The following is a 25,111-nucleotide window of genomic DNA, read 5'->3' as shown; positions in this document are numbered from 1 at the left end:
ATTTGATTTATCAAATTTGTACTTTTTTACTCAATCAATGAGAATGGAACAATTTAGTCATGTAAAGTTGTATTTAATTTCTTTTCTTTTTTTTTTTGTATAAAAAATAAGTGGCGACTCCACACCACTTACCCAAAAAGAGAGGTGCCCTAAAAAAGTACCAAAATCTCTTTTTTGAGAGCACCCTAAAATTTTCCTGGTTTCTCACAGCGAAATAAGAGTAAATAAGCGCAATATGCCAATAACACTACTCTAAACCAAATCCAACCACAATGAATAGTAAAATGAAAGCTTAAAGAGTAGGAAAGAGATATGAAAACACAAGATAACACCAAGATGTGTTATCAAAGAGGAAACCGAAGAATTCGGCGAAAAACCTCTTCGCGACCCTCCAAGTCAAAATCGATCCACTAGAGAATAAAGTTGGAGTACACGAATAACAAAAGACCCTCCAAGCTTAGTCTACCCCATGTACTTGACCCCTCCAAGCTCTTGCTACCAATGGACTTCTGGGAGTCTTGTTTTCTCTAACTTTCCGGATCTTGCAATTCAACCCGATTGCATCCGCCACTAAATGACTCCTTCCAATATTTCCCAACAGCACCAAAACTTCACTTAACACTTAGATTGGGTGTGGTAAGTGTTTGAGCTAAGAACCTCTCAAGGATGTAGAGATGGAGAGGTAAGAGTAGAGGAAAACTAGGAGGAAATGTGTAGAGGATTATGGGTATAACAATCTCTAACTCCCCAGTTTATTTCCTAGGGTTTTCTATTTGAAAAGCACTTCTTACAATTCGTGGATAATGAGGGTATATATAGTGTGGGTAAAGAATTTGGTGAAGCAACTTAACTTTTTGCCAAATAGAATGTTTCGCTGGTATCTTGCGAGATGGCCTTTCTCACAAAGTACTCGTGAAATGACAGGCTGGCATGACTCTTTAGCTTCTATTCTTGTGCTTCACACGTGGCCTTTCAGCGAGTTGCTTTCTCGCGAGCTTCTCGCTAGCTAGTCGCGAATTGCACTGATTCTTCTTTGACGCTTGATTTTTTACTAATCTCTCACACTCATCCCTTACAAATAAACCCACATAAATATAGGGAAATGATTGAAGAAATTACAATCAAATTTGGCACGGAATTAAAACTAACAAAGGCTAGTTAGAAATCACAACTTTACAGGATATATTGACGATACTTATACAATTAGATAAATTTTGGTCACTGAAATTTTGATCTCTTCATTATTAAATATTAAACAATGATTTTTTATTTTTTGTTTATTTTTAAAAGGATTTTTTTTTTTTTTTTTAGAGAGAAAAACTTATGACGTCCGCTCCTGATGATGCTCTTTATCATCAGACCAAGACATCAATCAGTTTTTGAAAAATATTGTTTGAAGCAGAATGAATTCTGAACTTAAGAAAGAGTGCGAAAGAAAATCATAGAAAATAAACCCAACACTCAACTGTTTTGAACCGATAGTAAAAGAATTGGTGCGGCTTTGTTTTACACTCGTAAGAGCACTCTCATTAGGTGTGCCAAATGCCAAATATTTGGCATTTGGCACACCAAACAACAAAAACTATCCCTCATCAGCTCTTCCAAATCTCAAAAAATTTGAGACATAGCTACAGTACCGTCTCAAATATGAGACGGTACGGACAGCCATGCCAAAACACTATTTGGCTTATTTAATTTGTTTTTTCTCTCTCTTCCTATCAGATGTCTCTCTCCATTATTTTAATGTGTAGTAAATATTATTTTAATATATAGAACATCTGATAAATGGTATGTGCTAAAATGATAAAGTAGGTTTTTAGTGTGTCAAAATGACATTTTTTATGAGAGAGCTGACGAGAATGCTCTAAGTCTATTAATTTACAGAACTTATCTAAAAGGTTTGGAGAAATGTCAGATAACTGCTTTTATTTTTATAAAAGACACTGTATACTTCAAGGTTTTGATTTATATGATACACAAACTCTTGTGATTATTTATGTCTATTACAAATTGAGTCAAAATGACTATTTTTTAAATTAAAATTTCATCCAGAATAATTTCAAAATAATGTTTATTAATGAGATTGGTTATATCATAGAAAAATTAAAAATAATAACCTCAGTCATAAGTGTCATTTTGAAAAATAGGAATAGATTTAAGTTTGTTTTGCTAAATTTAAAGGAAGTCAATATAATTTACTCAAAAGAAAAACTTTGAATCAATTATAAAGGTATTACAATGTACACCAATTCGACTTTTTTTTTTTTTTTTTTTTTAAGAAAACAGTAATACTTACTAGGACACACAAATATGAAAGTAATATATAGAGTTTTTTAAATAGGTTTATAATACATTACATAATCAGCCTTTGTTTAAGCAACTTGATATTGGAAGTAGGGCTGTCCACGGGTCGGTCTGGGTCGGTTTTGGCCTCAACCCGGACTCGACCCGCTCAGGTCGGGTGGAACAAAAACAGACCCGCAACCGACCGCCGACCACCACGGGTCGAGTCGGTCGGGCTCAAGGGAGCGAATGGTCGGGTCGGTCGAGTTTGATGATGAGCGACGGCGAGCGGAGGAGAAGATCTCTCTTCGTCAATCTGAGTTGAAGCCGACCGGATCTAAAGGATTATCGCCGGATTTGAGTAAATCGGAGCCCAATCTAACTAGGAATAGCCGGATTTGTGTAGATCTAAGTCAGATCTAACCCAATACCACCGGATTTGAGCAAATCGGAGCTAAAGATTAGAGTAGATCTTGCCAGATTTGAGTGAATCTGAGCAAATAACACCGGATCTGAGCGAAGGAAGACCAAGGATGGCCGGATCGGAGCTGAGGAACACCAGAACGTCACCGGATCTCGAAGGATCTCGTTGGATTTGGTCCAAAATTCGTAATATTCGCCGGAGAGGATGATTGTTTCGGTTCGGGTCGGGTGTCACGGGTTTTGAAATGTAAAACCGGCAACCGACCCGCGTGGGATCGGGTTAGAGATTTCGGACCCGCGTCAGACCGCCGGAGACGTCGGATCGGGTGGCGGCGGGTCGAACTCGGGCGGGTTAGGCGGGTTGGGCGGGTGGCCGGGTGGGTTGGACAGCCCTAATTGAAAGTGATTGTAATCAGCCTTCTCTCCCAAATAAATTAAATTACTAACTATTCATTTGGGGTCAAAGTGACTGAGCCAAAGGTTGGATTCCAACCGACTCGTTTTTCCCATCATGTAAATTCAAAACAACAATTAATTCCCATAAAAATAAACACACAATTATTTTATTTTTATTTTTTTGAGAAAAAAACGCACAATTAATTAAAGTGGCTAATAAGTCCGTTTTTGGTGAACATATGATGCGAGTGAGGCATAGTTAGGGTAGGTCTATCTCAACGTGTACCAAAGGTACAACTAATTGAATATCCATCTGGTACAAGTTGTTTCTGATATTAAAAATTTGTTAACCCAAACATAAAATATTCATAAAGTTCGCATGAGTTTAAAATGTAATAACCAATAAATGCCAAGACTTTTATAATTCTTTAAAGTTAGTACTTTTTGGTATGCCTATAACATCTAGCTTTTAAATTCTACTTTTCCGTTATAACTACATAAATGATTAAAAGGGTGACAGAAACAGCAGTTGAAATGAACACGCATAACCCACGGGTTATTTTCATGCACCTAGGTCAGTTCTAAAGAAACCATTCACTTTCAACTTAAAATGGTTTCACACATAAGATTTTTTTTTGGGTGCAATCACACGTAAGATTTGAACACGTTAATTAGCAAACAAAATGTTTTAAAGTAAAATAAGAGTAGAAGTCGGCCCGTGCCAATTAATGGTAGGTCCATTTAATAATGAAAAGTTTGTTTCTCACAGTGGTAGGCGAAAGATCACATATAGAAAGCTTTCATTTACTGTAGTAAAAAACCAGTTTTAAAGATTTACAAATCCTGCAGGATCTCCTCCGTTAAGAAATGAGGCAACATGGCGTTCCACTCACACGTAGGAGGAATATTACATGCAAATCACATATTGAATTTTTTAGAGTAGTAATTTTGTTTATAAAATAAAAATAATATTATTTTTTTCAGGAAAAGTATTAGCTACTTTTTATTTATTTATTTATGAAAAAGTGTTACCTACTTCCATAATACAATAATTACAATTAACATGCTACTCCAAAACCCCACCTTCCCCCTCTTTTATTATCTCTCTAAAAGATAATAATAATATTCCAAACCAATAAAGGCAAATCATTTTGTAAAACAAAAGCTTAACGTTTTTAGTTTTTCTTATGCAACTATCATATCATGTTCACTAGTCTTCCAACATCCCGTGCCATTCTAAATAGCAAAAAACATGTTTAGAGCTATTTTGATCTAATTTATTATGTGACAATTGAAGAGATATTCACATGCAATTTTAGTTGCATTATTTTTTATAATGAGTTACGTGACTTGTTTAAATAATACTCATGAATAGTTTAAATAATACTTATGAATAGTTTTATCATTTGAGGTTGAAGAAAAAAAAAACTTTAAATATATTTGGAGCTATTAAAGATATATCAAACATATTAGCCTGTAGTATAGGCTCAAACCCATCTTATTTTGTGTGCAAAGCAAGTCTCCTATTTGTACTAGAAGTCTAGAGTTTAGTCTCTTATATATACTCATATTATGTTTCATTATAACACATGTTTTGTATTACATTCTTATATATTAAAGATATAGCCCTTTTGGATTTCCTTCATGGATATCATCCTTGTGTTTCTATTCTATACTTCTTCTTCTAATATTTAACAACAGCCCTAGTTAGTTTTTAGTAAATGCAAAAGATTTAAGAAAACTCAAGCTTTTCGTTTGGTTTTTAATGGTACAGATATGTATGCAACTTTTTGGAACTAAGAGCATGTTTAGTGTCCACTTTAGCTTTTAACTTTTAGTTTTTATGTATAGTTTTTTAAAACTTCACTTTTTTTTTCATATTTTTTTATTTTTCAAATTTTTTTCATGATACAAATATATTTTAGTACACTTTCAACAAAAAGCTAAATAAATTATTTCCAAATAAACACTTAAGACTAACATTCATAATTTGGGATGGAAGAAGTTATAATTGTTTAAGAAACAACCGCGTTCAAAAAAAATTCTAAAGAAATATCTTGCCATCAATCAAACACAACAATAAAACAGAGAAGATATACTTCAAAGGATAAAGTTTAGTTACAAAATTGGTTATAGTCTAAGTCTACAACCTTACTCAATAAAATAAACATTACTACATATTTTGAAAATCTAACCATTGAATTGCATGTTCTTTACACTCTTAATACACATGTCAAATTTTATGTCAATCGGATATTATATACTATAAAATCTATAAACTTATATTTTATGCATAATTTTAAATTACAAATGTAAGGACTGGATTTGGTTCTTAGCCCAAATGATGGATGGACTTAGACCCAACAAGCCTAAAATAATGAATTTGTAGAGAGTGGGTTGGAGAACTGGGCTAAAATGAGTTTGATGACAAATAAAGTGGGCTCCAATGACAAGAACAAAATGATGGATTGATTTAACTAAAGAAAATCATCCTCGGAATAGTCTGAGGAGATCAGTTCTTATATATTTCTCGTAAGTTTGATTACAAGTTTCTTTCCTGATTGCTATTGTGTTTCTCCTTTTATTTCTCCATCTCTACTTCCTCAGGAGTTTCTTACATTATATACCTCTCTTTGAATGATCTTGGCCCTCTATTTGTTGATCATCCAGGCTACTACTTGATTTTTTGTCCCATCGGACACCCCTTTTAGCCCTTTATGAGTTGGGGTAGTCAAGACAACACTATTTAGGAGTCTTCTACACATAAATGTGGCCGGAAATTTAGCTACAGAGCATTCAATGCAGTGGCAGTAGCTTTTCCATAGATATTTCCTAGTTCCTATTCTTCCAGTATGTTCGTAGAGCATGTCTTTATCAATAGAACCTCTTGGAACGTCACCCTGGATGACAAGAGGCACATCTCGACCCTTGTTGCATTTATTCTAAGGGATATTCCTCCTTGGACAACATCTCCCAGCCATTACGGTCATAGTTTGCTCATGAAGTTCGAAGTATTACGTCTCTCTTGCTATTGACCTATTTTCGGACCATTGTGCCTCCTCAGACAAGGCCCAAGGCCATTATATATTTGGGCCTGCGTCCCCAAAATAGCCCCTCAAAACTCCGGTTTTCCCTTCCTATCCAACGAGAAAAGTGGGGTTTTGATGTTGAAAAAACAAATCTCACACGTTCCCCTAATTTCTACACGTGAGAGCGTCGTTTCGCGTGTCCTATAACTGTTCCTGACGCTTCGTTGCCTACGATACCTCATTAAATACTCCAAGCGGCACTTTATTCCCCGTATCCTATGGTGAGAAGTAGATCCTATAGCTGACATTTCCCCTAGAATTTTGAGCAGGATAACTCCCACTCAATTTCGTCTCTTATATAAGACGCCTGAAGGGCACATTTTTTTTTTTTTCACTTTACAAAATCTTCAAACTCTCAAGAACTCTCAAACTCTCCAATACTCTCAAACTCTTAAGCTTTCAAAGACTTCCCTCAGTATCACTTGTTCTCTTTTCCGTAAGTTTTCATTTTTCTAGGTTCTTTCTCCTCGACTGGTCTCCTCGGCCTTCCATTTTTTGTTCCTTTTCCTTAAAAACTTCACCTGTTTTCCCTTTAGCTTGCCTAGATGGGTAGATTTAAATACCTCATAGACTCTGATGCCGGTATGGAGGGTTTCAGGGCTAAGTACCACATTCCGCAGGGAGTAGCCCTGTAGTATTGTGCCTAGATAAGATAGTCATAGATAGGAAAGAGGAGGAAGTTGTCATTCCAATGATCATTTTCATAGGAGGAATGACTCTTCTCATGAGTAGGGTGACCAGAGACTATCTAATCAACCATAGGTTGTGTCCTCACCAGTGCACTCCCAACCTATTTAGAGTCCTGGGTAGCATAAACGCTCTTAATGAGCAGATGGGCTTGAAGCTCACATGGCACTTCGTCATTCACCTGTACAAATGCCATTCACTGGCTGACGCGGGATATTACCTTAAGTCCCGGTCCCCAGTTGTTAGGCTTATATTGTGTCTTCCCAAGTCCAACAAGGACATGAAGGACGACTACTTAATCGCCTCTGGGGAATGACACGACGATCTTCACTACCTAACTTGGGAGGGAGAGCCAGGTGGAGTACCCTAGGGTTAGATCCCTCGGCATGATATTTAGTCCCTTTAGTTTTGCCATGCTTTTTGTTTGCATTTCGTTTTACTTTGATGGTGATTTCATTATACTGACCACAATTTTGCTCCTCGGATGTTCTTGCAGATAAAAGGCATGTTGCTCCCAAACTCAGCCTTGTCAATGTTGCGGGTCTCAACAAGGTGCTGAGGTCTGAGATTTTTGTGAGTGAAGACCGACAACTACGAGCCGCCCACCTGATACTTGACTATGACCCTTGTCAAATCAGTTTCAAGACTCAGGTCAAGTAATAAGAGCCAGTGACCCCAGACTAGCCCAAATAGATGTTTCGGCGCCCAGCTTCTTAGCCCGAGAAGACCTTTCTTCGATCGAACCACCCCTCTAGCGTTTTCCCCGCAAGGTAGCTCTCCTGAGAGAAGAAACGGCCTCATCCCACTTGTCACTTGAGGCCGAGATAGATCAATTCTATCTCAAGGACAAGGAAGAGAAGTCGGGAGAGCAGGTGGTCAAAGTTCCAGACTTTGAAGACAAGCTTGACAGAGTTTCTGGTGTACGTCTCTTCGGACTTGTAGTCGTGCACCAGACAACAGCTTGAAGGACGAAGAAGAGGAGATGGCCTTGAACCAAAGAAAAGGCTTGAGGGACTTTATGGCCAGGAGGAACAAAGGGTCATCATCCAAAGAGATTCCTAAGTCTCAGGTTGCTGACAATCTCCCCTCTCTCCCTCTTCCTCCCACAACCTCAGTCGACTTGATCCCTCTCCCCAATCTGAAGAAGAAAAGGAAGGCGCAGGAATTGGAGGAGGCGAAGTGGCCCCTTAAAAGGGGGCTAAGCAGCAGAAAATTGCTAAAGATAAATGGGCCTCCTCCGTGGAAAGCAGGGAGGACCCCACTAGGGCCGAGGTGCGCCGACAGTAGCGCACTTGGGCTCCTTGGCTGGAGTTGGATGGTGCTGCCATCCCATGGGATGCTTTAGTTTGAGAGTTCCAGAGAGGGCATTCGGCCTACATTGCTGAAGCCCTAGAGCAATCTTTTCTCCTCCCCAAAGACATGGAGGCTTTCAGGCGTATGAGGCAGTCGGATCTCTTCATGTCCTTGAAGAGGGATCTTACCATGGTAAGTTCACTGTCAAATCCTTTAGATAAATGCTAAGTTGCCCCGTTTCAATCTTCTTCTTTTTGTTTTTCTTTTTTTTTTTTTTTACATGGGATTCCTTTGTTGTCTTTGTGCAGGTTACCTAGCAGGTTTTTGTGGCCGATAAGTGGGTTAGGGATGCTCATAACGAGGCTAGGGCTGAGGCCCACTCCCGCGCTGAGGCTGATAAGTTCCTAGGAGCCTTGAAGCAAGAAAACTAGGAGTTGAACTCTCAGCTAACTGCCGAGGAGTGAGCTAGGAGGAGTGCTTAGGCTGGGCTGAAGAGTGCCTAGGACCAGGCTGAAGACCAATGCAAAAAGCTCTATCTCACTGACATAGAGCTGGCTACACATAGGAAGCTAGTCCTGGACCTCAAAGTCGAGCTGGAGAAGGCCAGAGCAACTGCCCGGGCAGCCAAGGAAGTTGCTGAGGCCTCGAGGCAAGCATCTTACAATCTCGGGGTAGAAGAAAGAGGCTCTGAGCCTTGCAGGGGTCCGTGCCACCTCAAATTGGAGGCAGCCTGGGAAGGTATACTTCTAACCTAACATTCGTGAGGCCCCAGCTGCCCTCCCATCTCCCTTTACCCTTGCCCAGAGTCCCGACTGTTTAGGACATTCTTCCCCCCTTTGAGGCCTCCAAAGGATCCAACCAAGCTGGTGATCAAGGCCAAGGAGCCGAGGTGGCCAAGGATAAAGGCAAAGGTAATGAAGTCAAGCCCCCCTTAGAGGCTAAAGATGCTGCCAAAGCCAAGGATGCCGCTTAGGCCAAGGACATTGCAATCAAAGCTAAAGAAGCCGAGGCTAGATCTAGGGAGGCTGATCCTAAGGCCATAGATGCTCTTGCCCATCAATCAAGCAAGAAAGAAGACCCTCCTCCTCCGAAGGCCAAGGCTTAGTATTAGGATTTTGTTTTTTCTTTCTTTTTTCTCTTGTAGCTTTCCTTGTATATATATATATATATATATTCTTTTTTTTTTTTTTGTAGTGGCATTCTGCCATCGTGTATGGTGTACTTTTCTTTTCAGTTAATAAAAAGACTTTATTTTTCACTTTATGCATCTTTATTTTTCTTTCTTGTGATATTTATTCTCTGGTGGGTGTAGTCATTATTCTGCCCTTTGATAAGATCTAAGATTAATGATGTTGCAAACAGTGCTAGACTGCTGCTACTCTTTCCTTAATAAGGGCTACTAGTAATGCATTGCTGTTAGTTCAGATAAATTGAACAAGTAAAAACAATAAGTAAGATGGTTTCCAATTTGTAGTGGGAACTAGACCTCAGGGAGATGAACAATATAGTTAGCACAGAAAGTAAGAAGGGCAAACAACCCTTATTCTTCCCAACACCTAAGCAAATATTCAAGAACCTTAACTTGACCAAGGCAAGTGATCCGAGAAGCTAAGTTTAACCTGGGACCTGTCCAACGCTTAGAAAAATAAATAGGAAGTGCTAATCTACTAAAAGCATGTGGTCCGAGAGACCAGACATGACTAAGGTTCTGCTTAACACTTAGTGAAATGAACTGAAGTATTAATTTACCCAAAGTATGTGGTCCGAAAGACCAGGCATGACTGAGGTTCTGTTTAATACATATTGAAATGAACTGAAGTATTAATTTACCTAAAGTATGTGGTCCGAGAGGCCAGATATGATTGAGGTTCTGTTTAATACTTAATGAAAATGAACTAAAGTATTAATTTACCCAAAGTATGTGGTTCGAGAGACAAGACATGACTGAGGTTTTGTTTAATACTTATTGAAATGAACTGAAGTATTAATTTACCCAAAGTATATGGTCTGAGAGACCAGGCATGACTGAGGTTCTATTTAATACTTAGTAAAATGAACTGAAGTATTAAATTACCTAAAGTATGTGATTTGAGAGACCAGGCATGACTAAAGTTCTGTTTAATACTTATTGAAATGAACTGAAGTATTAATTTATCCAAAGTATGTGGTCCGAGAGACCAAGCATGACTGAAGTTCTGTTTAATACTTATTGAAATGAACTGAAGTATTAATTTACCCAAAGTATGTGGTCCGAGAAACCAGGTATGATCGAGGTTATGTTTAATATTTAGTGAAATAACTTAAGTATCAATTTACCCAAGGTATGTGGTTCGAGGGACCAGGCATGACCAAGGTTTTGTTCGATACTTAAATAAATAATAAAACACATGACGCACAATATCACAAACCTAAATGTGTTAAACAAAGCTTTTATTAATAATAATATATTCTCAGGTTGTTTACATTCCAGGGGCATGGTACGACCTTTTCCTCTAAATCTTCAAGGTAATATTCACCTATTCCAGCCACAGACGTGATATGATATGGCCCTTCCTAGTTAGGTCCCAACTTTCCCTATGTCGGGTTCTTTGCAGTACCCAAAACCTTTCTCAACATTAAGTTTTCTAATGCCAATGGCCTCAGCTTCACGTTGGCATCATACTCTTACTTGAGCTTGTGCTAGTAATAGGCCAATTGGACCATGACATTTTCTCTTCGTTCTTCAATTAAGTCCAAGCTCTTCTCCAATAACCCTTCATTGATGCTCGGAGTGAAAAAACTTGTTCTCAGTGTTGGGAATCCAGTCTCTAGCGGAATAACAGTCTCGGCTCCATAAGTCATTGAAAAGGGTGTCTCTCTTGTTGATCTGCGAGGTGTGGTCTGATACGTCTAGAGGACGTGTGGGAGTTCTTCCACCCATTTCCCCTTTGCATCATCCAACCTCTTCTTGAGTCCACCCATTATGACCTTATTTACAGTCTCGGCCTGTCCACTCCCCTATGGGTAAACCGGGGTGGAATACCTATTTGTAATTCCCAAGTCACAACAATACCTCCTGAAGGCTTTGCTATCAAACTGAAGTCCATTGTCAGGATGAGTGTATGAGGGATCCCAAACCGAGTGACAATGTTCTTCCAAACAAATCTTTTGGCATCCACGTCTCTGATATTTGCCAATGGTTCAGTTTCAACCTACTTGGTGAAGTAATTCATGCACTAGTAAATATCTTTTGTTCCTTACTACCTTAGGAAAGGGTCCAACAATATCTAAGCCTTACTGAGCAAAAGGCCAAGGGTTGGACAGAGGATTAAGAACCCCTCCTGATTGATGGATGTTTGGGGAAAATTTTTGGCACTGGTCACACTTCTTCACATATTCTTGTGCTTCCTTCTGCATGTTCGGCCACCAGTATCCCTGTGTAAGGGCTCTATGAGATAAGGATCTGCCTCTTATGTGGTTTCCACAAATCCCTTCATGCAACTCCTCCAAAAGTAGCTCCGATGCCTTGGGGTGAATGCATAACAAGTACGGCCCAGAGAAAGAGCATTTGTACAATTTTTGATCATCGGACAACCAAAACCAAGGAGCCTTCCTTCGCACCTTGTCAACTTTTAACTTATCCTCGGGCAAGATATCTTCCTTAAGGAATAGCACTATACAGTCCATCCAGCTAGGTCCCACCCTGATTTGATGGACCTGGACCATTTCTCCCTTCCCCTCAGGGGGCTTGTATAAGTTTTTAACAAAGATGGCCCGAGGTAAACCCTGTGCTGAGGAGGTTGCAAGAGTGGTTAGAGAGTCAGCATATGTGTTTCCATTCCTAGAGATATGTAACAAGCTGAAAGACTAAACCCTGACTGCAAGTGCCTAACTTGATTCAAATATTCTTGCATTTTCACGTCCCTGGCCTCCAACTCCCCCTGAACTTGGCCTACGATTAATCTTGAATTCGAGAACATTTCTACTACCTTTCCACCCATTTTCTGCACCATGGCCATCCCTGCCAATAGAGCCTTATACTCAACCTCGTTGTTTATGGCTGAGAAGCTCAGTCTCAAGGATTTCTCAATAGTGACCTTCTCAGGAGATACCAAAACTAGTCCCAGTCTGAAGCCCCTTTGATTTGTGGTGCCATTAACGTATACCCTCCAGGATAAATGCTCCCGCGAGGAGACCATGCCAACTAATTTTCCATCAAAACCCGACTTTTTCCCCTTTTCTTCTGCTGGGGACTTAGTGAACTCGGCCACCAAATCCGCGAGGATCTGACATTTGACAGAGGTACGAGGCATGTACTTGATGTCAAAAGCCCCTAGGATTGTACCCCATTTGGAAATCCTCCTTGTGAAGTCAGCACTGCGAAGTAGTAATTGAAGTGGAAGTTGGGTTAAAACAACGACTGTGTGGGATTGGAAGTAGCAGGAGAGTTTGCGTGTAGCATGTACCACTGCTAAAATAGTATTTTCTACTGGTAGGTAACGAATTTCTGCCTCATGTAATGACTTGCTCACGTAGTAAACTGGCATCTGCACACCATTATCAACTCGGATCAGCACCAAGCTTATGGCATAAGATGCCACAACGATATAAGCAAACAAGACTTTTTCCACCTTAGGTCTGGACATGACAGGTGGTCGAGAAGGTACTCCTTAAGCTGCTGAAAGGCTGAGGCACACTCCTCGGTCCACTCGAACCCCTTCCACTTATTCAACGATTGGAAGAAGGGTCTGCATCTGTCTGCCGATCAAGAGATAAATCGGTTTAGGGCAGCAATCATCCCAGTCAGCTTTTGGACCTCTTTGGGATTCCGAGGTGGCTATAGACTATTGATTGCCTTTACCTGATCAGGATTGACCTCAATTCCACGGTGGGTGACCATATAACCTATAAACTTGCTCGATCCCACTCGAAAAAAGCATTTGGAAGTGTTGAGGCGTAGCTTGTGTTTCCTCAGTATTTCAAAAATATCCTCGAGGTCTCCCACATGCTCAGATACCACCTTACTCTTTACCACCATGTCATCTATATACATTTCAATGTTCTTGCCCAATCGCGACTCAAATATCCTAGTCATCATCCGCTGATAGGTGGATCCTGCATTCTTCAAACCAAAAAGCACCACCATGTAGTGGTAATTCCTAGTTGGGGTGACAAGAGCAGTCTTCTCCTGATCACCCAAGGCCAGAGCTATTTGATGGTACCCTTGAAAAGTATCCAAAAAGGTCATTCGAGGATAGCCTATAGTTGCATCTACCAGCTGGTCTATCCGAGGCATAGGGAAAAGGTCTTTTGGATAGGCCTTGTTTAAATTGGTGAAGTCCACACACACTCGCCATTTCCCATTCTTCTTTTTCACCACCACTATATTGGCCAACCACTCGAGGTAAAACATCTCCTTAATAGCCCCATTCTGCTTAAGTTTCATCACCTCGTCTTTGATAGCATCGGAGTGGTCCTTAGATGAGCGCCGAGGTGGTTGCTTTTTGGGGTGATAGATGGATTGACGTTCAAATGATGATAGATGAAGTTCGGATCCACCCTAGGAGCCTCATAAGCACTCCATGCAAACACGTCAAGGTCCTTTCTGAGAAACACTATCAGCTCTTCCTTCTCATGAGGAGGTAGCCGAGCCCCGACCTAGAGAGACTTCTCCGGATCATCGCCTATAGTAATATTTTCTAGGTCCTCACATTTCGCCCCTTCGGATGTCCCCTCCACAAGTAACACCAGAGTCTTTGACTGCTATAAGCTCCTCTTAGCAGAGGTCGAGGGTTCCACTCTTGGTTGATGTGTTATTGCAGCGATCAGGCACTGCCTCGCCACGAATTGGCTCCCAACCAGCTCCTCAATCCGGTCCCCAGATGGATATTTTACTTTCAAATGCAGGGTGGAGGAAACGGCCCCTAGGGCGTGAAGCCAGGACCTTGCTACAATGGCCGTGTAAGGGGAGTAGGCATCCACTACAATAAAATTCACCTCCACCACCTCCGATCCTGCTTGTATGGGCAGTCGAATCTGGCCTTTAGGAATAACAACTTTCCCGTCAAAGCTTACCAGAGGCGAATCATATGCCGTCAAGTCTTCAGGTTTCAAGCCTAGCCCGTTGTACAAATTGGGGTACATAATCTCAGCCCCACTACCTTGATCCACCATCACTCTCTTAACATTATATCCCCCTATCCTAAGGGTGACCACCAAGGCATCATCATGTGGCTATATGGTTTCTACCTTGTCCTCCTAAGAGAAACTCATCGCTAACTGGTTCTTTACTCTGGTCCTCTTCAGCTCAAGTTTTGAGTCCTCGGCGGGTAGTCGAGCTACAGACATCACCTTGGAGGGGTGAGAGTTGGTTCTCCCCGAGGCCGCAAAGATAACATTAATTGTGCCCAAAAGGGGCCTTAAAAAAGTGTTCCTCTGAGCCCTCGGCCTTGCTTGGTCTCCTTGCCCGTTGGGCCAATACAGAAACTATTGTAGCCTTCCGTATCAGCCCACAGGGTTCTACAGTCCTCGGTGGTATGTCCTTATTCCTGATGGTACTGGCAATGAAGGCTTTAGTTGAGCCTCATGGGGTCTCCTCCCATTTTGTTCGGTCATTTGAAGTATGACTCATTCTTGATCTTCTCCAAGACCTGGTGTACTGGTTCTCGGAACACCGTACTAACCATTTGAGAAGCCGTAGGCCCAAATTGCCTAGCAAAATCCCTTCGGGGTCTGTTATTATTGTAGCGGTTAGACCTGAAATCCTTCATTTCCTGAGGGATAACCTTACCTTTCCCCTTGCCTTGTTGTTGGTCCTCCTCGACCTGCTTATACTTATCTATCCGATTCATAAGCTAGTGTACGCTGGTAGCAGGTTTCCCGATCAGATATTTTCTTAAGCTGTGCTCGGCAGGTAGGCTGACCTTGAAGGTCTTGATGGCCACGTCGTTAAAGTCGTCATCTATCTCGTTGAACATCTCCTAGTATCTGTCTGAGTATTTTTTCAGGGTCTCTCCTTCTCGCATGGCCATAAACAGTAGGGAGTCTAAGGGCCGAGAAACACTACTGCATGTGATGAAGCAGGACTCGAAGGCCTGAGTGAGTTCCTTAAAGGAACCAACGGAACTTGCACCTAGGCCATCAAACCCCCTCATTGCCATAGGTCCCAAACTGGAAGGAAACACCTTGCACATTAAGGCCTCATTCTTAGAGTGCACATCCATTCTTTGGTTGAAGTGGCTTACGTGCTTTACAGGGTCTATTTGACCATTGTATATGGTGAACGTTGGCTAAGTGAACCGCTGAGGAAGTCTCCTCCCCTCGATTTTGTGAGTGAAGGGTGATCTGGAAATTTGGTTCAATGTTCTACTCATTGCATCATTCCCCGAGCATTTGGAAGATGAATTTCTGTCTCAATGCTTATAATGGATGTCCTTATCATACGAGAAAGACTCACTAGGTGAAGTCCTTGACCTGCGTCTGTAACTACGATCCTCTTCATTGTCAATAAAGGAGTCAGAATTGGAGGGAGTTCGCTTTCGCTATTTGTGGCATAACTTTCTCTTCAGATAATCAATTTCTAACTGCAGGGCCCTAGTATCTTCCCCATGAGAAAGGTGGCTCGTATTTCAAGACTAGCTCTTGCTAGTGTGGGTGGTATGCATGCTAACCTCACGATCCCTTCTTCGTTCGAGATTGACAAAGTGGTCTTCGCGCTGGGACCCCATAGATTATGCCTGGTTTGGACTTGAACCTACCATAGTTGCACGTTAGACTCACTATAACACCAGAACTTCCCACAGACGGCGCCAATTGTAAGGACCGGATTTGGTTCTTAACCCAAATAATGGATGAACTCAGGCCCAACAAGCCCAAAACAATGAATTTGTAGAGAGTGGATTGGAGAACTGGGCTAAAATGAGTTTGATGACAAATAAAGTGGGCTCCAATGATAAGAACAAAAGATGGATTGATTTAACTAAAGAAAATCGTCCTCAACACAGTTCGAGGAGATCAATTCTTATATATTTCTCTTAAGTTTGATTACAAGTTTCTTTCCTGATTGCTATCGTGTTTCTCCTTTTATTTCTCCATCTCCACTTCCTCAAGGGTTTCTTACATTATATACCTCTCTTTGAATAATCTTGGCCCTCCATTTGTTCTTATATGCTTGAGTGCTTGTCCCATTGGACACCCCTTCTGACCCTCTATGAGTTGGGGTAGCCAAGGCAACACTGTTCAAGGGTCTTCTCCACATAAATGCGGCCAAAAAGTTAGCTGCAAAGCATTCAATGCGGTGGCAGTAGCTTTTTCTTAGATATTTCTTAGCTCCCATTCTTCTAGTACGTTTGTAGAGCATGTCTTTATCAGTAGAACCTCCCGGAACGTCACCCTGGATGACAAGAGGCACATCTCAACCCTCGTTGCATTTATTCGAGGGTATATTCCTCCTCGGACAACATCTCCCACCATTACGATCATAGTTTGCTCATGAAGTTCGAAGTATTACATCTCTCTTGCTATTGACCTGTTCTCGGACCATTGTGCTTTCTCGGACAAGGCCCAAGGCCCAATATATATTTAGGCTTGCATCCCCATAACAAAAATTAGCAATTTAAATAATTTATTGATGGCATAACTATTGATCTTTAATTTTTTAGAAATTTTACAACCATGGAGGATATAAGAAGAAGATGTAATTCAATAGTGAAATTCTCAAAATTCACTTCCATAAAAAATTATTGAGTAAAATTGTAGTCTTAAACTATAACTAATTTTGTCGTTAAACTTTGTCCTACTTCAAAACAGTCAAAAACATATCCACTTTGCATTGTTTCACTGCACCCTACTATTCTTAAATGTCAAAACACGGCTGCACCCTAGTAGGCTTGTACTCTATTATTCTTTGTCAATTACATCCGCACCCTTAATGGCCTAATGCCCTACCATTCTCTTGTTTCTAAGGCTTTGCCTCGCCGTTCTCTACCATTTTTTTTTTCCCTATGAATCTCTTTTACCTAATATACTATAGATACATCCCTTATCATATATGATATATTTGCATGTCATTTAATATTATTTTATTTTATTGAATCTATTGGATTTATTTATACAATATATTTGCATGTGCTTGTAAATTGTTAAATTATTGAGAAATTTCTATAAAATTATGAAAATAATTTTCTTTATTAAGTGAATTATTTCAAGTTAAATTGTTGAGGAATTTTCATATAATTGTAATTTGTTGAATTATTGTATTTATCTTCAAAAAATTATATGAAAAATATTTCCATATTTTTGTTGCAAAATTTTAAAACATAAACGAATTATACGTACCATGCATCATATAATTGTATTTTCTTTCCTCTAAATTTTTGTTCCATATACATTGTGTTACTAACTATGTTTGGAGTGAAACTTTATCCTTCTAAATAATCAAACCGTTATTTTAGCTAGATGGCATTTATGTCATAACTAGGGTTGTGTAGAATATCTACTTGTCCCACCAACCCGCCTGACCTGCAGTTGACTCGCCCGCCCCATGTGGGTTATTAAGTTAGACGGTTTGGGTTGGGTGGGTTAGACCCCCCAAAATAGCGGATTGGGTTGGGTAACGGATTGAAACATTGCCAACCTGCTACAACCCGACCCGCCTTTTAAATTATAAATAAATAGAAAAATATATATTAGTTAAAAAAATTTAACCGTATATTTTGTATTTAAAGTTAATCAATTCACCTAATCAATTTTTACAGTTAATCAATAACAATTCCTTAAACAAAATATAAAAAGTCAACATTGAAACCATAAATTGACTTCAGCCATATACTACGTACATTTTGTATTTAGCCTTCATCTTTAGCCAAAATTAAACCCTCTCTCTCTCTCTCTCTCTCTCTCTCTCTTTTAATCCCTTCAATTCTTCACCTTCCATTAGCTGCGTACTCTCCTAGACAACCACCAAGGTAATTTTTTTATTTTTTTATTTTTTTTTGGTCTTGTATTGTTTAATTTTTGTATCTATATTTTTATTGAGTATGTTGTTTGTCTTTTTGATTTGGGCTCCATATATTCTTGTAAATCTACAAAATGTTTTGTCTTTTGATCCATTTTATTTATTATAAAAAAATGTTATGCTATTACATGTAAAGCCAGTTATACCTACAAACTCAAATCAATCCACTGAAGATGCAATCAAATACAAAACAACATGTATCATTAGATTGAAAAGTTAAAGGTCATTTAGTTTCTAATAATAGAGTTAGTTTTACTATTGTGCACGTGTAATACTCTTAGTGGTTCTTAACTTCTTATAGTTTGGTAATATGGTTAGTATAGGCACCAATGTTGGTTATCCTTGTATGTAAGTATATATACTTCGTAGTTTATCAAAAGAACAATGTCAACCCGCCTAACCCGTCGAGTTGAAACAGCCAAAATTTGTAACCAATCCGATGGATTTAGACTTCGGTAGGTCAGTAGCAGATTGGATATAAAAATTGGCCTTTACCCACCTAATCTGACCGGGCACACCCCTAGTCATAACATGCGTCATTCTAGAATCTAAATAAAATCGGCAAACCATTATTTAGGTAAGGAAAAATTCTTGTATGAAACGGTATTATGAGACCTATGTCTCAATGATATGTGAATATCACACGTGGGACCCACATGTCATTGAGATAGCATTGAGACATAGATCTCATACAATACTTACTCAGTTAGGTAGATATACATGGTCACTCATGCCACTTGCACATTTAATAAGAGTTTCAAGAAACGACAAAGTCCCAATCCCGTCGTCACTTGGTCACTCAAGATATCTCAAAAGGCTAAGTTTGGACTCGACATAGGAACCAAAATTGAGCAAAGTTTTGTTGTATAAACACAAAATTTAAAAGCTCAAAAGAATTTTGAGTTAGCCTCGAATATCCATCTGAAGCTTGTAAAAGCAGCAGAAGAATTGTGGCCCAAAAGTCTAACTGAAAGATGTGACAACTACGTGATGCAGAACCAACCTCAAATTAAACAAGAAAAATGATTCAATATGCATTACTAAGTGAGTGTTATATGGAAAAACCTAACAATTTATTATGATCTTTGATTTGCAACCAACAATTATCTCTAAACAACGACTATTTCTATTTGGAAGCCTTCCTCGTGTTAAACAACGATTATTTCTATATTAGTTTATCGGCATCAACTTATTTTGTTCAATGTGCAAAAGTATTAACTTATTTGGTTCAGATTATTTTCAAACTTATTTTGTTGATTGTGTGAAAGTGTAACTGCATCTTAAAAAACATGATGAAAAATTGTACATTCTTTTTTAAAATGAAAATAAACTGAACCAAACACATTCACATTTTATCCCAACTATAAGGAAAAGAAATATGAAAATTTAGTGTTAGAGAAATATTAGCTTAATAGTACAGACTTAAGCCCAATTTTACTTTTTGTACAAGCCAAATTATATACTTGTACTATAAGCTTATTAACCATAGTTAGTGTAAGGTTAGTTTAGGGTTTAGCTTATTATATATACTTATGTTGAGTTCATTGTAACACATAATTTGTACTACACTTATATATTAATAGCCTCTATTCTATGCTCCTTTTTTCACATCTATTTTAGTTTATTTAACTCATAGAATCAGGGATGGAGTCAGGATTTAGAGTTAAGGGGGGTAGCATTGATGTTGGTTGTGTGGCGGCCTAGCCGAGGTTTTTTTTTTTTTTTTGGTGTGTCTTTGATGCATGCGTCTAATGAAATTATTTTATTTAAATTTTTTTAAAGGGTCAGGTTGTTTGTTTTGGGTAAAATTAGTTGATTGAGTTTAATTATTTTTAGCTTTACCATTGCTAAATTTTGTTGGCCTAATTTTTGGGGGCTTGTATATTTTGTTTTAGATTTTAGATCTATTGATTTGTTTATACCCTTTAAAAATAGCAAAATGTCATAATTACAAACTTTTTTATAAATTGCTTATATTGTGAGTAGTTATTAGAAAGTAAAAAAAAAAATGATATAAATGGTAAGCACGTATATAAACCAATAATAATTTGTTACCTCATAGTTTGTAAAAATGTGTAGAAAATTTTGTGGTTATAACATTACTCTTAAAAAAATTAATGATATTATTATGGGGCAAAATTTAATTTTATAGAATAAAATTTCTAAAATTAGTACCTCTATATATACTAATATTTATAAAAATAAAAATAAAAAATAAAAAATTTGGCGGACCCAAGAGGTAATTCAAAGACAACCTCCGTCCATGCATAGAATCGAACGGTTTATAATACTCTCCCAAGTAGGAGTTTCTCTCTCTAGACCCTGGGGCTCCAACTTTTCTCTAGAGAGTTCTATCTCTCTTTTCTCTCTGGACTGTTGAAGTTCCAGTTTTCCCTCTTGGAGCAAGTCTTGGCCAGATCGCTAGCAAGAGCTCGAGTCTTGTGGGTGAGTTCCGACTCCACTGTCAGCCCATCAATACCCCTTTGTGGGTCTAGTTCTAGTACTGGTTGGATTCCAAGTGGCTATTCTCAGCCTTTTTTAGCATCTGTGGAGATTTTTTGGGTGAGATCCAAATTCACCCCTTCGTGGGTCTTGTTCTGGTACTGTTTTGAAGCCGCCAGAAGTTCATTTTGTGGGAAGATTTCCTGGCAAGTGAGGGCTCCTCTTGATCAGGTGTGATTCGGCCAAAGGTGGGCTTTTCCAAACCGATATTAGTTGTTGTTGTTAAATAACAGCACCTCAGTTGAGAATCTAAGGAACCCAGAAGTGAGTAGTTTATTTGATTTAGTTTTCCATATTTTGATAATTGGGGTTTAGAATTTGGGTCTATTTTCTTTTTATCTGGTTTGCTTGCTTCTTTGTTTGTACCCCTGAATCTTATTATGAATTGCTTAAGTTGGAACTGTCGGGGAATTGGGAACTCCCGGACAGTTCGAGCACTACATAACCTTGTGCAGCAATATAATCCCAATATAATCTTCTTAATGGAGACAAGGTAGGTGCTAAAAAAATGGTGAAGGTAAAGGAAAGAATTGGTCTGCCAAATGGTCTAATAATCCCAAGTGAAGGTAAAAGTGGGGGAGTGGCCCTTCTATGGGTCAGGGGATTTAGATGTTGAAATTAAAAGCTTTTCAAGACACCATATTGATGCAATTGTAATAGATCCTAAGGCGGGATTTAAATGGAGAATGACGGGTTTTTACGGAAACTCGGAAACAAGTTTGAGAAAGGAATCTTGGAGTCTTCTCCAGTTTCTCAAATCTCAGTATCAGATGACATGGATGTGCCTGGGAGATTTCAATGAAATTGTGTCGGCAACAGAGAAATCGGGAGGCCCGAATAGAGCCCAACAGGAAATGGAAGGTTTCAGAGAGGCAATAGATTTTTGTGGGTTCCAAGATATGGGGTATGAAGGACCGAAGTTTACCTGGTGCAATCAAAGACCAAATGAAGGAAGAATTCAATTAAGGCTGGATAGAGTGCTTGCTACAATAGAGTGGGCAGAGTATTACCAAAATGCTAGAGTTTTCCATATTGTAGAACCAACCTCTGATCACTGTGCTATTCTATTGACAGACCAGAAACATCCACTAACTCAAAGGGGGAGAATATTCCACTTTGAAAAGGCATGGACTAAATATGAGAAGTGTAAGGAAGTTATTCAAGAAGCGTGGACAAACTTCTCAGGTATACAATCAACGATTGGGCGGGTTGAAGGTCTAAAGGAGTGTACAGCTGAGTTAACCAGATGGAACCGAACTTATTTTGGTTACTTTCCTAGGAAAATCCAAGAAAAAAGGAAATCGCTCCAAGCTCTTGTTCAAGAGGACAGAGAGGGCAGCAGAGGAGCAGAAATAAATGAACTCCGGAAAGAAATTAATGAGCTTCTGGAAGAGGAAGAAATGAGATGGCACCAAAGATCAAGAGTTCAATGGTACCAACAGGGCGATAGAAACACCCAATATTTCCACCATAAATGAGATTAGAGGTTTATGAAACAAGGATGTGAAATGGTGTGAAGATGTGGAAGGCATAGTAAGCATAGCAACAGAGTACTTTAATGAGTTGTTCTCAACCTCCTGCCCATCCGGAAGTGAGGAAGTGTCCAATTTGATTCCAAGAAGTGTTACCCCAGAAATGAATGAGTAGCTCACAAAGGAATTCCAAAGGGAAGAGGTTGTTCAAGCTGTCCACTCTATGCACCCAACAAAAGCCCCGGGCCCTGACGGTATGTCTGCAATTTTTTACCAAAAATATTGGGATGTTATTGGCAATGATATTATTAATACTGTTTTGAATGTCCTAAGCTCAAATGCTTTAGTAGCACCCCTAAACCAAACAAATATTGCTCTCATACCAAAAACAAATAGCCTAACCAAAATGACTAAATTCTGGCCTATCAGTCTGTGCAATGTGTCTTACAAAATTATATCCAAAGTCCTAGCGAATAGATTGAAACCAATCCTGTCCACCATCATTTCAGAAAATCAAAGTGCATTTGTCCCTAGCCGCCTAATAACAGATAATGTTCTAGTTGCTTTTGAAATTATGCATTACTTAAAAAAGAAGGAAGGAAAAGAAAGCTATATGGCCATTAAACTTGATATGAGTAAGGCCTATGACAGGGTAGAATGGTGTTTTTTAAAGAAAATCATGGAGAGAATGGGCTTTAATGAAAAATGGATTAGCTTGATTATGAATTGCATAACTACCGTGTCTTACTCTGTACTTATTAATGGGGTTGCTCATAGCTGTATCATCCCCACAAGGGGCCTACGCCAAGGAGACCCAATATCTCCATATTTATTCCTTCTTTGTTCAGAGGGTTTTACAGGTATAATTTTGGAAGCAACTAGAAATAATAGACTCTCTGGAATCTCAATTTGCAGAAATTGCCCTACTGTTACACATCTCCTTTTTGCCGATGATAGCATCATATATTGCAAAGCAAATGGGCAAGAAAGCAGGGAAGTACTAAGTATCCTTCAAAAGTATGAAGAAGCCTCAGGACAAAAGATTAACACGGATAAATCATCTGTGTTTTTTAGCCGAAACACTAAGAAGGAGAAAAGAGAAGAAGTGAAGGATATTCTTGGATCAATGCAAGATACCCAACCAAAGAAATACTTGGGGTTGCCTTCCATGATTGGCAAATCCAAGAAACAAGTTTTTAACGAAATTGAAGAGAGGGTTGGGAAGAAGCTGATGGGATGGAAGGAGAAACTATTATCCATTGGAGGTAGGGAAATTCTTATAAAAGCGGTGGCTCAGGCTATGCCAACATATGCAATGGGGTGTTTTTTGCTTCCTAAGAGTCTTTGTGATGAAATGGAAGGAATGATGAGGAAATTTTGGTGGGGACAAAAGTATCAAGAATCCAAGATTGCTTGGGTTAGTTGGTCAAAAATGTGCAGAGCAAAGAGGGAAGGAGGCATGGGTTTCAGAGATCTCCAAGCTTTTAACTTGGCTATGCTTGCAAAGCAGGGGTGGCGGATGCTAGAAGAACCATCATCATTAATGGCCCGCTTGTATAAAGCAAAATACTTTCCAAACGGCGATGTTCTTAGGGCGAGTATTGGAAGCAACCCATCTTATGCTTGGAGAAGTATCCACAAAAGCTTGGAGGTTCTCAAGCAAGGCACTAGGTGGAGAGTGGGGAATGGTAAACTAATTCACATTTGGGATGATAAATGGTTGCCAACTCCTACGACTTATAAGATCATTTCTCCTCCAAAAGACTTTGGGGCTTTTCCAATGGTATCATCCCTTATAGATGAAGACACAAAAATGTGGAGAAGGGATAGGCTGGTTGAGATCTTCTTACCCTTTGAGGTGACTACCATTCTTAACATTCCCTTATGCCATCATCTTCCGGAGCACTCCATAATTTGGGTAGGTAATAAAAAAGGAATTTTTTCTGTGAAGAGTGCTTATTATGTGGCCAAGAAACTGCTGGATTCAGACATTCAAGGTGAGACTTCAAGGGGAGATGTACGTGCCCCTCTATGGAAAAGAATATGGCAACTGAATATTCCAGAAAAAATACGTATTTTCGATGAATGCTATACCCACCATGGTGAACTTAAACAGAAGAGGAATCCAAGTTGATGTCCTATGCCCCATATGCAAGAAGGAAGAAGAAGCTGTAGAGCATGTCATTCTAAAGTGTGAGTTAGCAAAGGCAGTTTGGTCAAAGTGGAGTGATGGCCTAGGAAATATTTTGGAGAGCAAGAGTGATATTTCTGATCTGGCTCTCACAATAATAAGCCAGGGAACCCAACGTGACCTGGAAATCTTTTTTGGTGTAGCCTGGACAATCTCGTACCATAGAAACCAATTGATCTTTGAAGCTAGCACAACTACAGCAGATTAGGTGTGGGGGACAGCAACTAGTATGGTGGAAGATTTTAAGACTGCAAATAATTCCTTTGCAACAAGGAAAGAGAAGCAGCCTAGAGCTTGGAGGCCTCCACCAGAAGGTTCTTTCCTTATAAATGTGGATGGAGCAATCCCAGCTGTGAATGGTCATTCTGGAATTGGCATTGTCATTTGGGACTGGGAGAGTCAGATTGTTGCAGCTGTTAGTATGCCTCTTTCCGGGAAATTTGCAGTGGAAGAAACAGAAGCATTGGCTATGGAAAAGGATGCTATCCTAGCTGTGGAGTTGGGCTTGGAGAATGTCATTTTGGAAGGGGATTCTATGCAAACAGTCCAAGCAGTAAAAGACAAAGATTGTAAAGGTTTGGCTGGCAACATCATTTCTGGTATAATCCTTGAAATGTCCAATTTTAGGATGGCAGAAGTTAGGCACATAAGTAGGAATGGAAACAAGATAGCCCATGAACTGGCTCAACAGGCTAAGAGAGGTGGAGAGTTGAAGAGTTGGACTGGTACAACACCAGATATTGTAGCTGATCTTCTTGGTTTCCACTCTACTACCATGTGA

At 39.4% G+C, this 25,111-nt stretch overlaps 2 protein-coding genes across 2 annotated transcripts; one reads left to right on the top strand and one right to left on the bottom strand.

The window, feature by feature from the left end:
* Positions 1-13,913: 13,913 nt before the first annotated feature.
* LOC115953560 lies at positions 13,914-14,324 on the bottom strand. The gene has a single exon (XM_031071295.1). The coding sequence runs from the start codon at positions 14,322-14,324 to the stop codon at positions 13,914-13,916; it is 411 nt and encodes a 136-aa protein (XP_030927155.1).
* Positions 14,325-24,559: 10,235 nt separating this feature from the next.
* On the top strand, positions 24,560-25,111 carry LOC115953551. Its single transcript, XM_031071283.1, has one exon. The coding sequence runs from the start codon at positions 24,560-24,562 to the stop codon at positions 25,109-25,111; it is 552 nt and encodes a 183-aa protein (XP_030927143.1).

The sequence above is a fragment of the Quercus lobata genome, chromosome 1 (genome assembly GCF_001633185.2).
Source record: "Quercus lobata isolate SW786 chromosome 1, ValleyOak3.0 Primary Assembly, whole genome shotgun sequence".
In the NCBI taxonomy this organism is placed as follows: Eukaryota; Viridiplantae; Streptophyta; class Magnoliopsida; order Fagales; family Fagaceae; genus Quercus; species Quercus lobata.
Note: the sequence above shows the minus strand (reverse complement) of the source record. Positions and strands in the feature narration are given on the sequence as shown.

Excerpts from the sequence above, each read along its gene's own strand:
- LOC115953560 (XM_031071295.1), bottom strand. The coding sequence starts at position 14,324 with ATGGTGGATCAAGGTAGTGGGGCTGAGATTATGTACCCCAATTTGTAC.
- LOC115953551 (XM_031071283.1), top strand. The coding sequence starts at position 24,560 with ATGGTGGAAGATTTTAAGACTGCAAATAATTCCTTTGCAACAAGGAAA.